The following is a 17116-nucleotide window of genomic DNA, read 5'->3' as shown; positions in this document are numbered from 1 at the left end:
CTGATAAATGATAGTATTCCAGAGTTTCATTACGCATAACTTTGTTCATTCAGATCACTTGTAACAGTCATTAAACCCCGGCAAAAGAGTACAGTGATGGACCTATTTTGGCAAGGTCAGTGACAGCTGGAATCGAAGGAAACAACACTCCCTTTGTGAGAGGACCAGGAACTGGACGAGTATGACACAACCCAAGAACACAGTGCTCAGGACTTTCATAGCTGTGTTTTGTATAGCATTGCTGACAGAGATGCATAAATCCAATGCATGCTCTGGTGCATAGGATCAAACTTAAAATGTATGAGGTTAATATTAGCCCAGGGAAAAATCATTAGCCACACTATAGATGGTACAGTTTAGTAACTTCTGGACATCACAGGTTTGGGCCGAATAACAAAATGCAACTTTAAGAAGGTAGCAGGTCACTAATTGTTTGACCAGACAGTATATATTTTCACAATAGTTGTTTCTTTCCACAAATTAATCCTCTCCTTCCAATTATTTTTATATATTGTTTTGCAGTTTTTAAACAAGCACTATAATAACAAAGTGAAATGCACAGAAATCGTGCGGTGCAATATACATTACCAAAAATACATTCATTACCAAAACTACGTTCCACTCATTAAACTGCCATGGACACTGGTGACATTGACATATATCAAATGTACTGCTAATGAGTTTCAGCCTTTTATATAGTAGTTTAAAAAGAAATACAAATAAACAACATTGCTGTATGTGGAACAGCCGGCATTTGCAGAGCTCTTTCCCCCATATGTTTGAGGCTCCCAGGCTTTGTGGTGCAATATACAGAACTCAACCAGATTCATCTATTTACTAACTCAACGGGAAAGAATTACATTCTGTTCCCTTTTTCGAATTTTTTGTTTGTTTGTTTCTTTTCCTTTTTATTTTTTAAATTAATTATTTGAAACCTGTTACAAAACGTTAGTACAAAGGGATCAACTGTAGTAATAGGACATCTATAATTGTTCCTTGTTAAAGTAGGCTGTATTTAAATTACAGTGATGGCATCACATCGCTCCAGTTTTTAGGTCCGAGTACTGGATACCAGTCCAGGTTCCTGCTGATTTCATTTGCTTCTGGCTGTCTGAACCCTGTATTTTAACTTGGCTGTTTCGTACATTTTTTGGGCCATATTTGTTTTCTTTACAAATATCAGTCTCTTAGGAAGGTGAACATATGTCGCATGTTTGAGATCTACATACATCAGCTTGCTTGTCCAATTATTGAAGTACATACTTCAACACATTTTATCGCTGTCTGTCTGTCTGACCAAGTCTGCATGTCACACTTAATTTTTTTGATATATCTAGGAGAGTCGTTTATCCAATTGTACTGAAACTTGTTAAGGACATTCTTTATCACAAATGATATCACAGTATGGTGGCACCCTGTCAGTCTGTCCCAATGTCACACTTAACTTGTACATACATCTAGAGAGATACTTATTCCTGTGTGATTAAACTGGATTATGACGTCCTTTAGCACAGTGGTTCCCAACCGACCATCTGTGTCTGCTGGTTTTCATTCCAACTGAGCTCTCGATTACTTTACTTGACCCTTAATTGAACTGATAATTTGCTTAATTAGACTTTGTTACTTGTTTTCAGCTCTTAAACAGTTGCAGATGTCAAGTTAGCTATAACACTTTATATCTAACTTGAACTCTGCAAATGTTTAAGAGCTGTTTTTTTTGTTGTTGTTTTTTTAATAATAATGCTAATATTCTTAATACACACTGCTGCATCAATTTCAGTGATAAAAAAATAACCTGCTTGACACACTTTAAGCTTCATCTAACTCTTTCAGCACTACATAAGCATGTATATACCGTAAAACTTCAAATAATCGCCTGTCTCCAATAAGCGCCGGGTCTGCTGGCAAATATTATAAATAAACGCTGGGTCTCTGTCATTGCCATTGAAGCTGAGGAAGATGAGGAGGAGCTTGAGCGTAATTAACTGCTAATAAGTGGCAGAGATGAAAGTGACTCTCAGGATTAATAAATAATAATAATAATAATAATAATAATAATAATAATAATAATAATAGGGCTACATGTAATGCATATTTGTTTAATTCAGTTATTACGTTATTAAAAGTTTTGATAATTTTAAGCGTGCTGAAAGTAGGCCAGATACAAACCTCTTGGTGGATTTTAATGTGTTTTGTTGTATTAACAATGTACAAGTTTGAGATTAAATAAATTATTTTTGATAATGATACTGCATTTATTTTTCATTTTTAAAAACATTTTAGAAGTTTGTATTATTATTATTATTATTATTATTATTATTTTTATTATTATTATTATTATTATTATTTGTGCTGTAAGCGTAGCCTACATGCCTGTGTTCCGATATCTACAGGGCTGTCTTTTAGTGGATTATTATTATTATTATGATTATTATTATTATTATTATTATTATTATTAAACAATGGTAGATCTAATTCCATTTAATTCTACACTTCTGCGTGTTCATTTTCCAACACGCCATACCATATCCTTGTTAACCAGTGCATATAAAAACACTGTAATAATACTTTTGCTTTATACTTGAGGGCGTACAATAATGTAATTTTGTTAGAAAACAAAACTGTTACTTAGTTCCCACTGACACACAACTTTTTAACAAAGTTGCTGGAATGTTTAAATTGAGTTACAAGGTTGTGTGTTAGCAGCTTCTCAATGACCGCATGAAGCATGTGAAGCTAGTGATCTAATATAAACGTCTGTCTCAAATAATCATCGGTCTCCAATACGCGCCGGGTCTGCTGACAAATATTGTAAAATAAACGCCGGAGGTATTATATTGAAGTTTTACAGTACATATTAGTATATTAGATTATTTTACTGGTCTGCTTTGGGAGTTTCAGAAGCTAAAAGGTGGTAATTCAACATGAATTACAAACAGTTGACAATGGAACAGTCACTTACCTTTACCCCGATCTCGGACAATGTTAGGTTTGTGTGTGCTGCATAGATATGGAATCAGTCTCCCACTATCTATACAGTTAAACTTCCTTCTCATCTGTTCCTTCTCTTCACTTTAAAATTACTCTCTATCCTGACTGCAGGACTGTCATGCACATTATTACAAGCATGTATTACTATTGTTACAGACAGCAACTTAACTGGAGGCCTACAACTGCCTCAGTCAACAGTAAAGGTTGGTTCATACTTATCCGACCTAATTTCTGGTCGGAGTGGAGGGTCTCCGACCTTGTGCGACAGGTAAGAATGACGTCATCCACACTCTTACGACTTGCGTCTTTTTTGGAAAGTAGTACAGCCTTTTCTCATGCGTCTGTGACCTGAAATCGCATAGGGTTTGATAATGTTGAAAAACGTCAACATTTGCTGCATGGTCGAAGTGAAGCTGCACAGCTTTATAGCTGTCTCCGCCTGACGTATCGCATTCATCTGCAACAGAAGTATGAACCAACCTTAAGCAGGGATGGATATAAGACTCCTACTGCATAACAGTTTCACCCATTTTAGGTGAAGCTTGATTAGCCACATTGTATTGGCAACATGCTTAGGTTATTATTGAATTGTGGTTTGTCAAACTTGTACTTTACTTGAACAAAAGTTATTGTATTTCTTGCTCTTATTGTATTACTTGTATTGTAACGCTTGAAATGTTTTTGCTTACGATTGTAAGTCGCCCTGGATAAGGGCGTCTGCTAAGAAATAAATAATAATAATAATAATAATAGGTGTGTCATCTTAAACTTATAGTGAAACCAGAAGTGGATCAAACTGCTATGCAATAGGAGTAAGTATTTCCATCCCTGAGTAAGTATTCAGAGTAGGCAGACCGGCCAGTTAGCTGCTCTGTTAAATACTCAACTGAAGAGGAGTGGACTGCAGGGAGAAAGAGAGACTGAAACTCAGTATGGCAAGGGACTGCTAGCTTCAATACCACTCTCTTACCAGGACCATGCCGCTCTGTCTTTTGCTGCCTGGTTATTGAGGAAAATGTTACTTTTGTTGAAAGGTGGCAAGTCTTTTTTCCTTCTGTCATCATTAGGGGACTGACTCCAACACACCTGTTTAACAGAGAAGACTGCATTATTGACCGTGCCATAGACTAGAAACCCTTCATTGGGATCTACAGTATTTAAATGATATAAAGAGCTGCAGACCTTAATGCTGCCGCTGCAAAACTAGTACATGTTCACCCCAGACCTCTTCCACTGTTTTTATGTATTTAGTGATGTTAACAAGGGGGTCAATAAAACATCCCCGAGAGAAAATAGCAGCAGGATTCATACTGTATATAGTCAGGAAGAGGCGTTCAGATCAGTGGTCCTCAACAGGACTTGACATAACTGAAATAACGATATAGTATAGTAGTAGGACAACCAGTCATTAAAGTGATTGTAGTTAACAAAATCATCAATTTCCACACCATGCACATCCTCTCTCGATATTCGACGTGGTAAAGGATGTATCTCCCTGCAGTACAAGGGAGATCTGAACTTCAGCCTACCTTATCTAAGCTGTTATCACTTCCGTATCCAGAATTAGAATGACGTGACAAAGGAGACTGCATGTGCATGCACTTTGAGTCTGAAGATGGTTTCCTCTTAGGTATTCTGAAAGTTACTGCCATCTGAAACAAATTAGAACTGCATTATTGTATTAAACTAATATGCACTTAAAAAAAAAGTACAGTAATTGAAGCACCAAAAAATTGGTTAATAACAAAACACAAAAACAAAGCATCCCCGGCACAGTAGCATATTCTAAGGAGTGTGTCATATCAGTTTGAATGGTCTGGAAACATGACAGAAAATGGAAATGTGAAAAAGAGGTTAAAAACAATGTGGCACTGAAACGGTTAATATTCACTGGACACCACATCTAATGGAACTTTATTGAAAGAATTATGTGCAAGATAATGGTTGAGAGGTAAGATTTTAGGCGCGTGTGTGTGCTTTGTTCTAAAAGAATGATGGTGTTGTTCTCTTAAACTAGTACACACTTTTTTTTTCGGGGGGGGGGGGGGGGGGGTTATCTGCAATGTTAGACTGAAAGGGTTGATAACTGTCTGTTAATATAACTATTTTTAGAAGTACAGCAGTCCCACAGACTCTTACCTTGGAGGGATCAGCTATGTCCAGTTCTGGAGACAGAGTGAGCACGCTGTTTGGCTCCATGACACCAGTAAACACTGCAGGAAACAAATGACATTGTATCTGCAGCAGGATGGCATCTGAGTTTCGATCTGGTTTCTCTTTGTTTCTGACCAGCGTTTTTATTACAGCTTCAAATAACATTTGCTACATCTCAATAGTTTTATGCACACAAACCACACATTACTTTTGCATCACGTTTATCAACCTGTACAATGACAGGCATGCCATTTACTGTTCTGTAAGATCGGTAGCAACTACCAATACACACTTAGTATATGTAAAAGAAAAAATATACATTCTTATGTGCTGATAAAAGCTGTAAGATCTACAACAGACACACTTTAATAAAGGCATGTTTGTTCCCAGCAACTAAATGCTTGATATGCATGTATTGTATTTATTTGGGGGGAGGGGGGGTGCTATAATTGGTGAGTTTCAACTCATTACTTAAATTCTATCGTGTTCTGTTAATATAGATTGTTAAGACGCTAACCTTATTAGGAAAAGGTTTTGAGGAATCAGACGCAGTGCCCCATCATCAAAATCAGCAGCACTCTGACCTGCCAAACGAGACGTTAAGTTAATCTTAATGTAAGTGCCGTTATCTGACTGTGGACAACTTTGAAGCAATCTGCTTCAAATCCCATATATACTGTAGTATTTTTATATGAACAAGGTCTAGATGAAACATTAGAAACACAATTTGCCCTGTGACTGGAATGATGCTCCTTTGGCTGTTTAGTTTGCTTATTTAAATGATGTCGTTTAACGTAATCTGTAATGAACTGCTAGATCTCCCTGAAAACGTCAGGTTCAATAACATGTCACTGACGTCAGAAAGCACTGTACTGAGGGATATGAAAGTGAAAGTTTCCTATACAGAAAGCTTGCTTTTCATATAGTATTTATATGAATTGCTGAACACGTCTTTTTGTTTGTAGAGCTGAAGGATAATTCATATTACAGATACAGTACTTCCTTTCTAGCATATGCCTTCTGTTGTTTACAATATCGGTAAAGATGTAAATATGAGAGATCCACTACGATAAAAAATATACGTATTTATTTTTTCATTTGAAAATAACATATTCCCGTGTATAATGGTACGTGTCTTATTCTACAAAAAAAAGAAAAGCATATTTTCTCATGAGGCCTTTTTGTGTCTGTAACAAAACAAAAACAAGAACATTGTAGGTCAGAAATTGCCTTTTAACAACACGTATAAGTTACATTAATTATACCAATACACAGTTCACACAAATGCATTCAATCAAACAACATCTGAAAATACCGGTAGGTGTTATTACTATAAACTGACTAATTCATTTTTTTATTATTATTATTATTATTATTTAAAAGTATTAGTAAGTAACAACCAAAGTAATATGTAAATGTCACCGTTTAAAAATGGTTGTGATAAATCCTACTGTATCCAGCTTAAATGCAATCGACTTTTTTATTATACGAAATAAAAATAATACAAATTTTCGACTACGGGATAAATACTTCCTCTACTTACCAAGTTGTAGTTTCGCAAAACAAACCAGCAACGGCCCCACGTGCCAGTATTCAAATTAATGAAATTAATGTAATAATAATAACATTAGTTGCCAGAAAATACATAAAATGCTGGTTTTGTTTTGGTATTTTGAGACAACGATAGCAAATTCTCAAAAACAGATAGCACTTTAAAAAAAAAAAATCACTTCCTGTTTTACCGGATGTCATCTTTTAAACATCCAGCTTCCTTCCGGTGGTCACGAATGGCCTTGATAATAACGTTCTGAACTGTATCCCTTTCAAACATCCATAGTCAGCGTGTTTCGTCATTCTCTGTCAATTTATAAAAATGTATAAACCTGTTTACAAATAAACACCCAGCTGCATGACTGAAGTTTGTTTTAGGAAATACAACAACATGGCAGTAGTAGGTGATAAAACGCATCCTAAGTCATATTTTTTTCAAATTGAGTCTTAAAAATACCAATAAGTTACTGTAAAAACATTTTACAACAACATATTGTATATGTTTGTCCAATAAAATCTATCAATTCCAACTGCCTTTTCTATTCCTAAACGTATTTGTGGATTGGTACTTGCGGCAACACGGGTCAAAGCACATTAATCGCACTTTTAGCCTACAAAGAAAGTATTTGGGTAATTGGTTGCAATACCAATAGAAAGTAACGCAGGTTGCCTGCGAAAAGCATACAATTTAAGGGGACAAAAAAGTTACATAGAAGTTTAGCTACTTACTCATTAGAGAAATATTACATTCTTACCAATTATTAGAACCAGAAATGTTATTAAAAGTTGCTGCTGTAGCAGAGTTGGGAGTTCCATGTAACTAAATGAAAGGCACAAATAAATGCAGTTGTTATTTATTATTGTATTATTATTTCATATATAGTAACGATGCTACATCACATTACCACTAGGAGGACTTCACTTAAATCACAAGGAGCCGTTACTACTCCCATTTAAATGGACAAGACTGCGTTTTTTGGAGGGAGGTACGAGAAAAAAAAAAAAGAAAACAGGTGAACTATTTTAGTTGCAGAGGGTGTATCCAGTCAAAACAGTGATAAACGGAGGGGGTGGGGAAGTCGCTAGTTGTTCACTTTTGTTCTGTTTTCTTCAGAGTGTATTTGGTCCCTACACCACTTCAATAAATTCATTTTTTATATATTGTGTGAAAAGATGTTTTGACTTATGCTATCTCAAGATACACGTAATACACATAGATAAAAACTTTTTTATTTATTTTTTTCCCCAAGACAGACAAAACACCCCACAGCGGAGCCTGAATTAAGTGCCATTTGGGGGAAAGAGGTTGACTGGTAAGTTTTGCGTTTGTGTCCACTAAATACTGTACTTGTCTTTGCTTAAAATAAATAAATAACGATTCTCAACACGATCACATTTGTTGCATTACTTTTTAATTGGTCTCATTCGTAGACACACGCGTGCACTTACAATAAGTTTTGCCTACGTATTAGGCCAGGGAAATAAATGACCCATTAAATCCGAATAACCAAAATATTCGAGATTATGTTACATTGACTGTTAACCTGTTTTCGTGCTTGTAACTTTCTTATGTCGATTAGTATAATATTCATTTAGAAGCTGAATTAAAAATATAGTTTTAGAGAAGTCTCAAAATTCTTTAATTTGTTGAAGAAGCAAAACGAGGGTTTTCATGGATTTTTGATTACATGCAAGACCTGACCTTGGGACCCACTACCACTAAACTTGTACTTTTTCTTCCAGTCAGTACTGAGAAAGTCATGTAGTGTCTGTGATACTTTTGTAATTTTTAAAAATATATATCCTTTAAATGTGAATGTTGCAAAGGCCACTTTTACACGTTTATGTTTGTTGTTAACTTGTGGCAGTTTGGCTATTACTTTTGATGAATGAAACTTGTTCTTGCGAATATTGGCAGACTTTCATTGACATTTGGGAAACCATTACTTTTCATGAGACAGTCTAGGGCTGGACAATCGACCCAGTATTGGCTGGGTGCACAATAATAGAATGCATTCTACAACAAACTCTTCAAAATGTTAACGTGGGTACATTGTGGATGGTGGTGACACCCTTTCGGTGCCAGCATCACATTCTTTCACATTTTTAATAAAGGTATCCCATCGCCTTCTCTTTGTCTAATACTTTCTTGTAACTTTCCAGGCTCCCTTGGGTGGCTAATTTCATGTCAAAGCCAGTGTAACCTAATGGTTAGCTTTCTGCATTTAGATCAAAATAGCTGGACTCCACTTTGTATTCATTTAATTACTAGTGTTATGTTTGTAGTCATACAATGTGTATTTTTCCATCTCATGTGTGTTTCTGTTTATTTGCATTCAAATCTTTGACAAACTTTGACCAATGTAAGACTTTTTCCTCCTCAAAAACAAAAACAACAGGTGGTTTGGAAATCTGCTTCTGATTTATGACACAGATTTGAAACCTTGTTTTATTTACTGCTGAAATCAGCTGCAGATTCCAGGTCTAAACTTGAACCTGGTGCTGCTAACCATCCGATTTCATCACATTCCTTCCTAATCAGATTTAACTGCAGTTTTAGGTCTATTCAATTTATCTAAAGAGCTGCACCAAACTCCATAATAAGAAAATACCCATAGGGGGTGCTGTTGAAGCCTATATAACGTGGTTTATTAACTATGCATGTTAACAATACAGAGTGTTTGCACATATGGGCTTCAACAGTGGGCTATTTTTTATTGTAAAATTGTGTTCCCCATGGCTTGGTCTTTGCCAGTACAGTATTACAATTCAGCAGTCCACTTCAACTAGAACTCAAGTCAATCAACTTCATTCCAGTTCTGTACATATAAAAAAACAGTCAAAAAAATATATATATATATATATATATATATATATATATATATATATATATATATATATATATATATATATATATATATATATATATATATATATATATATATAATTGTTAAACCAAAGGCTGTAATTAAATTTTATGGCATTGCATTGTCAAGTGCAATGGTTTTCATTTTTCCCAATTTTTTTCCTAGATCCAAAATGGAACCTGTGAAAAGGATGAAAATGGAGAATGCGATGGTGGGTTTCCAATACTGCTTTAACCAAGAGGGCCAGCTGAGACACAGGGAAACCCAGGAAGCCTTCGTGTTTAATTACCATCGAGGTGAATACAAAAGAAACCACCAGCGCTACCAAGCCCTTGGGCAGGTCATTACAGAGCACGTTTACAGGCTTCTGGAGGGGGAGTGTCACCTGCAAAGGGTCTACATTCCTCTAGATGCCAAAGAGAACGAGCCCAAGAGCCTCTTCTTTATGAGCCCCGGGGCTTTAGACAACCCGAAAGGCCTGGTGGTTCTGATCCAAGACCAGGGGGTCATACGTGCTGGACAGTGGAGCAGAAAGCTGATAGTTCACAGCGGGCTAGAGCAAGGCAGCCAAATCCCCTTCATTAAGAAGGCTTTGGGAGACTCCTGTGGGGTGATTGTGATGAACCCCAATGATAACTTCCTTGAGATCAAAGTAGAAGAGGAATACCACACTGACCTTCAGAACACAAGTACAAATTGTCCAAGCCCTGTGGATCCTGAAGGCAAAGAGTTTTTCCAGATCCCCAAAAGGTGCAGTAGCACTCCGGAAGAACATGTGAGGTACATCTGGGACCATTTTGTGTCCAAATGCGAAGCCAGGCATGTTGCTGTGATTGCCCACGGGTATGGGGGGTTGGTCTTTGTGGACCTCCTACTTCATCGGCGACAGGAGGTTCAGAGCAAGGTCTATGCAGCGGCCTTCATTGACTCTCTCCACAACATGTGGCACCAGGTGTTGGACAAGAAGACCCAGGAGTGGATCCAGAGGCACTGCCGCAAGTGGGTGCTCAGCTCCAGGCCCATTGACCGCCCCGTGACCTTCGTGAAGGTGGACTGTCCTCAGGTGTCTGCGGGCACACAGAGTCATGAGTCTGCCCCCTGGATCTGCCTACAGTCAGTGTTCAGATTCTTCACCAGAGCCCTGAAGGCCAAGAACAAGGTGCCCTTTTCACGCGCTGTAATCGTCACCAGGAGCAAAAGCAAACAGGGTCTTACCAGGGCAGCATTTGGGGGATTTTCACCATTTTGAGGATCTAAGTTCACTGGAATCTGTATTGCATAGGGAGAATGAGGGAAAGATAGCATTACTCTGCTGGGCAATGAGGTGATGGGCTAAATTATAGTATGATCACACATCCCTCTTCCTGCTGTCTTGTGTACAGCTGGCTGATGACTTGGGCTGCCCACTGGGCTCTAGGGATTTATTCAGAGATTGCTTTTCTTGTCATGCAAATGTATCTGTATTGGTGATTGGGTATGTAACCATAAAACAAAGTGCAATAAAATAAATAATTTAAAAATCAATGTGGGCGTCTTTATTTACAAGACAGAACAAAAACCTATTTGTTGGTCACAGCTGCATGAAAACCAGTGTGTTTGAGTTTAGCGCAGTGAATTACAGTAATCCATTTGTGAAACTCGGGCAGATACTGGATTTTGGCAAACATTTAATAATTTTTCATTCAACAATGAGTACTTTTTTTTTTTTTAATTTAGTCATTGCCAATTAGTTTTTATTATTTTCTCCCCACTTTGAAATGCCCAATTATTTTTAGGCTCAGCTCACCGCTACCACCCCTGCGCTGACACGGGAGGGGCGAAGATGAACACACGCTGTCCTCCGAAGCGTGTGCCGTCAGCCACCCGCTTCTTTACACTCTGCAGACTCACCGTGCAGCCGCCTCAGAGCTACAGCGTCGGAGGACAACGCAGCTCTGGGCAGCTTACAGGCAAGCCCGCAGGCGCCCGGCCAGACTACAGGGGTCGCTGGTGCGCGGTGAGCCAAGGACACCCTGGCCGACCTAACCCTCCCTCCCCCCGGACGACGCTCAGGTAAATTGAGCGCCGCCCCCTGGCAGCTCCCGTCCACGGTCGGCTGTGGAATAGCCTGGACTCGAACCGGCGACGTCCAGGCTATAGAGCGCATCCTGCACTCTAGCGAGTGCTTTTACTGGATGCGCCACTCGAGAGCCCATGAGTACTTTTTAAAGTGCATTTGTTTTAAGTTCCAAAAAACAATAATTGTTTGTGTGTAACTACAGTACTGGAAGTAATTATGGAAACTCCCAAACTAACTACATTTCAGCATATTTCATTACTAAAGTAAGCTTTACCATACAATTTATTTCAGGGTCATTATGTATGCTTTATATTTAAGCTGAAATATTTGTGAAAGCTGTTTGTGTTGTCATTTTCTCAGTTCAGTTTGGAGATGCAGCTGAACATTTTTCATATGTCTGTCATACAAATGACATGCAGTTTGAAGTATGATGCTGTGTTTTATTAACCAAGAAATTTTAATCTGCAGTACACTTTAGATATACAATGTTCTACATATATCAAGGTATGATTACAGTTTTTAACCAGACTAAATCTCCATTTGTCTGAAACAAAAATTGTCTTCTAATCAAAGCTTTTAATGTTTCTTTTTCTTACAAACCATATTGCCAGACCACACATTACATTCAACACAATTACAACAAACTGATGTTCAGTTAATAAGTTATTTTTATTGTAACATCCCTCAAAACATTTTATTCACACTGATCCTCATCATTACTAGAGAAACAAATGTATTGGAACTGTACTTCAAAGCATTCAACACATCACTTTGTTGAGTACTTGTTACCATTTTGTAAATGTCAGCTCTGCACAATCTTATCAGTGTAACAAAAAAACAGTTTTGGGGAAAAAAGAGGATCCCCTTTATTAAGCCACATGTGCCTCCTGATCTATAACAAGGGATTACAAGGATTTTAGTGTAAAATGGTATAGATGTGAGACACTGCAGCTTTAGTAGTCAAAAGCTGAAACCAGTCATTACACTGCATGTACACAGTCCGTGCAAACAGCTAGAAAACAACGACTACACTGTTCTGTGGGCAGTCAGAAGGACTCCACATTGCATTTTTTTATTGTATGTTTATCCACTTGTTGTTTCCCCCTCAGAGAAGTGATGTCTTTCAAACTCTGCAGTCCTTTTGATCCAATCTGATTAAGTTTAGCCCCCTGGCACCTATATTCCTTGATAGAGGAGGTCATATTTGGGAACGTTCCTCGGGTCAATTGGGCTTCGCACTATCAGTTTCCCTCGCATGGCCCCACGGTAAATTACCTCAATTAGGTCAATAAAGTCTTGTTTGGTTTTAAAACTTCCAACAAACTTTGTATGGTCTGGAGACCTAAGGGAGAAAATGAGACGGTCAACAAGCTGTAACTCAGAAACTTAAGACACAGTAAACAGTGGCACGATAAACAAAACTGCCTGCGTATTCGACTCACAGAGTTACTTCATAAAGTAAACATGTCACGAATGGAAATAAGATACCTATTGCATAACAGTTTCACCCATTCCTGGTTTTACTACAGGTTGTCTTATAAACTCATAGTAAAACCAGGACTGGATCAAACTGCTATGCAGTGGGAGTCTTATTTCCATCCCTGCATCTGCAGAGTTTCTTCTCGCCGCCTTACTTTTGGTTGTTGTTTTATGAATACGTTTATACATAATATGCAGAAAAAATACACTTACCCATAATCTACTTTCATGTGCTGTCCATTGAAGAAAAAGACAGTGGAAGGAATGTAGCTGATGTCAAAGTATTGGGTATACACTGGTACCTTGTTTACGTCAACCAGGTAGATGCCAGCCATTTTACTCAGGTCGTGGAATGTCTTTGAAAGCTTTGGGGGCAAAAACAGATTGATGTGGCAATTTTAATTAAATCATTGTCTTGCCTTTAGATATATAAACATATTTTTTTCAGGTAAATACAGAGTGCATGTGCTGTTCAAGCTCATCTGAGTCTGGTCATTTTAAGGTCATGGCTTTTAATATGTATTGTATAATACGTTTGATTAAAATGATTAAAACGCTTACAATCTCATCCAGCTCCATACAGACGGAATCTTCATCTCTCCCAAATCTCAGAACCAAAACTTTCTCTGCAACACTCTTTATCACCTCGTCGACTTCCTTTTTACAGGACAGCTTAGGCAAAAACAAACTCATGTCACTCAACACACACATATATACATAAAAATCAAATGTGTTATAAAGAGTACAATTACAAACACGCGTCACATTCCGTGTTTACACGCCTGTTCAAAAGCCGGAAGCAATACGGTTACCGTTGTAAAAGACATTCCCGCAGGAAACACATAGTTATTTTTCGTTTATTTTTCATTGTAAGCATATTTTGTAAGTTAATTTAATTTAAATTATGACGGCAAAAAACCCGAGGTTCTGAAGATATTTTATGTTTAATAAACATATCATGTGATTAAGCACCACTTGACACCAAGAGTTCCGTCGGTGTCAGATTCCTTTAGTTTGGGGGAACGTAATTCGGGTTACACAATCATCATTATGACCTTTTCGTGGAGCTGACAGCATGGATGTAACGAGTCATCGGTATTCAGAATCAATGTAATCTACCAAACAAAGGTAAGCGTATCACTGTTGCAGTTTATTATTTAATAACACACAGGACTTTAGTGAAACTAGTAAATATCGCAATGGAACTGTTGTGCCAGGATTTGTTGTCATTGATTCAGTACTTATTCAATCAGGAATGATTTTCCTGTTAAGTTATACTAGTACGAATCAGCGTTTTCCTGGTGGTGCACTGTTTCAGTTGTCAGTTATGTGTTCTCGGTCAGGACAGACTATACACATCAAATCGTTTTGTTGATATGTCTCTAAATCCGGGTTTAGTGGACTAGTTATTTAAAATAACAGTGCATCACCGGAACTACAGCTCCCACAGCAGAACCCACTACAAAAAACAGAGGACCTCAGATATCTTACTTTACGATTCTCTGCCAAAAAAAAACAAAAAAACGATCCCAGCAGAAAGGCAGTTAGATGTAAAAAAAAAAAAAAAAAAAAAAAAAAAAAACATTTAGCTGTGCTTGTGTCACCTGCTTACGCTTAGTTACTTTGTAGGTGTGATGTTCGTCATTTCATAAAGTTATAATGAAAGTAAAATGAATTTGCCAAAAAATAGACATGTTTTTTTTTTTTGCCTAGCTTTTTGATTTCAGAACACCTGCATTATGAGGATGCTAAACATGCATGTCGTGAACGTACTCAGGAGGCAGTGCATTAAACAGACACCAGTCCTCGTGCAGAGGGAGGGGAGCTGGCTGATGACGCACTGCCTCAAATCCCTGCTGTTGCCTTCTTCACCGCCCTGCCGTGGTCTGTCCACAGCCCAGCGTTTGAGGAAAGAAGCCTCCCAGCCCAGCACTGACAAATTGGACCTGGACCTCTGGAAATCAGTGATGAAGTCTGGAGGCGACAGCTCAGAGGTTACAGAAGCAGAGGAAAGCACAGAGGCCTCCCCTCTGGGTGCAATGCGGGAACTGGTGGAGATGTGGCGACAGGCTGGCAAGCTGGTCCCGGAAAACATGACTGAGGAGGAGCTGCAGACCCTGGAGGAACTGCCTACCAAGTCATCCAGAAAGAAGTACCTGAAGTACCTTGCCCTCAAAGAGGGCCACAAGAAGGCACGCAAAAAGAAGCAGGAGAAAAAGAAGCAGGAGAGAGCCGAGGATGCTAAGGTCAGCGGGGAGGATGAGGAAGAGGAGGGGAGCCGCATGAAGAACACCTTCCTGCTCCAGTTCTGGCAGCGCTCCATAGACTCCCTCTACAACTGGAGGGCAGCCCAGGCCATGCAGTTCGGACAGTCCCTGGTGTTTGACATGAGCTATGACCGCTATATGACCCGCAGAGAGATCGAGAACACAGTCTCCCAGCTCTTGGAGTGCGAAGGCTGGAACCGGAGGGCCCTGGACCCTTTCCATCTCCACTTCTGCAACTTGAAGGTGGAGGCCGCCTATCACAAGGAACTTATCAAACGCTACAGCGGGGCCTGGGACAGACTGCTTGTGAGCGTCACAGACCGGCCACACCAGGAAGTGTTTCCCAGGGAAAAGCTGGTCTACCTGACAGCAGACTCGCCCCACGTGCTAAAGACTTTCGACCATGATAAGGTCTATATTGTAGGCGCCATGGTGGATAAGTCCATCCAGACCGGCCTTTCCCTGGCTAATGCCAAGCGGCTCAATCTAGCCACTGCCCGGCTCCCATTGGATGAGTACCTACACTGGGATTCGGGGGCCAAAAATCTGACCCTGGATCAGGTGATTCGTATTCTACTGACAATCAAAGACAGTGGAAGCTGGGAGAAGGCTCTGCGCTTTGTTCCCAGTAGGAAACACGAAGGGTTTTACGAGCCGCAGCAAAGTCAACACAAGCACTGGGGGAAATCGGAGGCTCGCAGGGACAACAGCAGAACACAAGGTGCTTTCGTCAGGCATCAGGCCTTTAATCCAAGAATGCAAAAGACACTTCTTAAGGACAGCAGGTCAGGGGAAACTGCTGGCAAATCCAAGGGGAAGAAGAATTGGTGGGAAGAGGAAGACTGAACTTAATAAACTTGCTGAACTGTTGCATTTCAAAGCAAGATATACATGTTGGCCAAAATGATTTTATGCATAAATAAATGTTAATTTTAGAGGGCTGAACGATTTGGAAGTGTGTATTTCAATCAATGGGAAATATCCAGGTTTTTGAGAAATATGCCTCCTCATTGAATCAGTTCACTATTGATGAGACTTCACAGATTTTCCAGGCAATAATGAGGTTTGTTTTCATTTGCTTTCAGGACTCCCCTTCCTGTATTAAGTGTTGATTGTATTATTTAAACTCGACAAGTCAAATGTTGGAAAATTGTTCCACAGTTTTCAATAGACTATAGGCTAACATATGTTCCAGTGCAAAGTGTGCACCCTAAGTAGTTTATTTCCACTTACTCCTTTTAGAAAAACCCATGCACTAGAACAAAAGCTGAGTAAAACACTTATAATGTTGACAATGCATAAAGAACAAAAAAAAAACTTCATCATATTTTGAACACCAAAAAAAAACATATCCTTGCATAAATAAAGATACATTTCTCTTTCCAAGAAAACCTATTCTCTTCTCTTCTTGGTACGTGGTATTGAACTGTTGATACATTTTCATATGAAGACTGTGGGCACATCACAGTGTACATTTCAGGGATTCTCTTCTCTTGGTACGTGGTCTTGAACTGTTGATACATTTTCATATGAAGATTGTGTCTGTTTTGCTGAAAACATTTAATAACCTGATATTTTCTGTAACCATTAATAAAATCCTATGGATCACTACCCCTTTAAACTTAGGAAGCTGGTGTCACAACATGTTTTTGTTTTTTTATAGGTAAGTGATCTGTACAAGTTTGCACAATTGAGGTCTTTGGTCCATCGCAAACCATAGTCATTATACAAATCCTTTGAATGAAATA

The 17116-nt window shown here is 38.6% G+C and overlaps 4 protein-coding genes across 11 annotated transcripts in view; 2 read left to right on the top strand and 2 right to left on the bottom strand.

Moving 5' to 3' along the window:
- The window catches only part of LOC117405891 (sentrin-specific protease 7-like), a 50746-nt gene extending 43863 nt beyond the window's left edge, over positions 1-6883 (bottom strand). For 4 of the 8 annotated variants that reach the window (XM_059029853.1, XM_034009375.3, XM_059029854.1 and 1 more), the window contains exons 1-5: positions 6689-6880; positions 5663-5729; positions 5131-5204; positions 4521-4643; positions 3962-4077 (exon numbers count right to left, since the gene is read on the bottom strand). In XM_059029853.1, coding sequence (XP_058885836.1) covers positions 3962-4077; positions 4521-4643; positions 5131-5190 — 299 coding nt within the window. In that variant the 5' untranslated portion in view covers positions 5191-5204; positions 5663-5729; positions 6689-6880. Of the gene's footprint in view, positions 1-3878; positions 3898-3961; positions 4078-4520; positions 4644-5130; positions 5205-5662; positions 5730-6688 lie in introns of those variants that run through there. The other 4 variants (XM_059029856.1, XM_059029857.1, XM_059029852.1 and 1 more) reach the window with 3 other exon arrangements.
- An 870-nt stretch (positions 6884-7753) lies between these two features.
- On the top strand, positions 7754-11090 carry LOC117406213 (putative protein FAM172B). Its single transcript, XM_059029851.1, has 2 exons — positions 7754-8009; positions 9729-11090. The coding sequence occupies exon 2, from the start codon at positions 9736-9738 to the stop codon at positions 10810-10812; it is 1077 nt and encodes a 358-aa protein (XP_058885834.1). The 5' UTR covers positions 7754-8009; positions 9729-9735; the 3' UTR covers positions 10813-11090.
- A 1182-nt stretch (positions 11091-12272) lies between these two features.
- On the bottom strand, positions 12273-13927 carry LOC117406181 (thioredoxin-like protein 4B). The gene is made up of 3 exons (XM_034010087.3): positions 13663-13927; positions 13315-13466; positions 12273-12964 (listed from the first exon to the last, which is right to left on the bottom strand). The coding sequence occupies exons 1-3, from the start codon at positions 13810-13812 to the stop codon at positions 12799-12801; spliced, it is 468 nt and encodes a 155-aa protein (XP_033865978.1). The 5' UTR covers positions 13813-13927; the 3' UTR covers positions 12273-12798.
- Positions 13928-14071: 144 nt separating this feature from the next.
- Positions 14072-16869, top strand: LOC117405510 (tRNA methyltransferase 10 homolog C-like). Its single transcript, XM_034008612.3, has 2 exons — positions 14072-14229; positions 14815-16869. Exon 2 carries the CDS (start codon positions 14841-14843, stop codon positions 16212-16214), a length of 1374 nt encoding a protein of 457 aa, XP_033864503.1. The 5' UTR covers positions 14072-14229; positions 14815-14840; the 3' UTR covers positions 16215-16869.
- The last annotated feature ends 247 nt before the right edge of the window (positions 16870-17116 follow it).

The sequence above is a fragment of the Acipenser ruthenus genome, chromosome 9 (assembly GCF_902713425.1).
Source record: "Acipenser ruthenus chromosome 9, fAciRut3.2 maternal haplotype, whole genome shotgun sequence".
Lineage (NCBI taxonomy): Eukaryota > Metazoa > Chordata > Actinopteri > Acipenseriformes > Acipenseridae > Acipenser > Acipenser ruthenus.
This window is presented reverse-complemented; position numbering and strand designations above follow the sequence as displayed.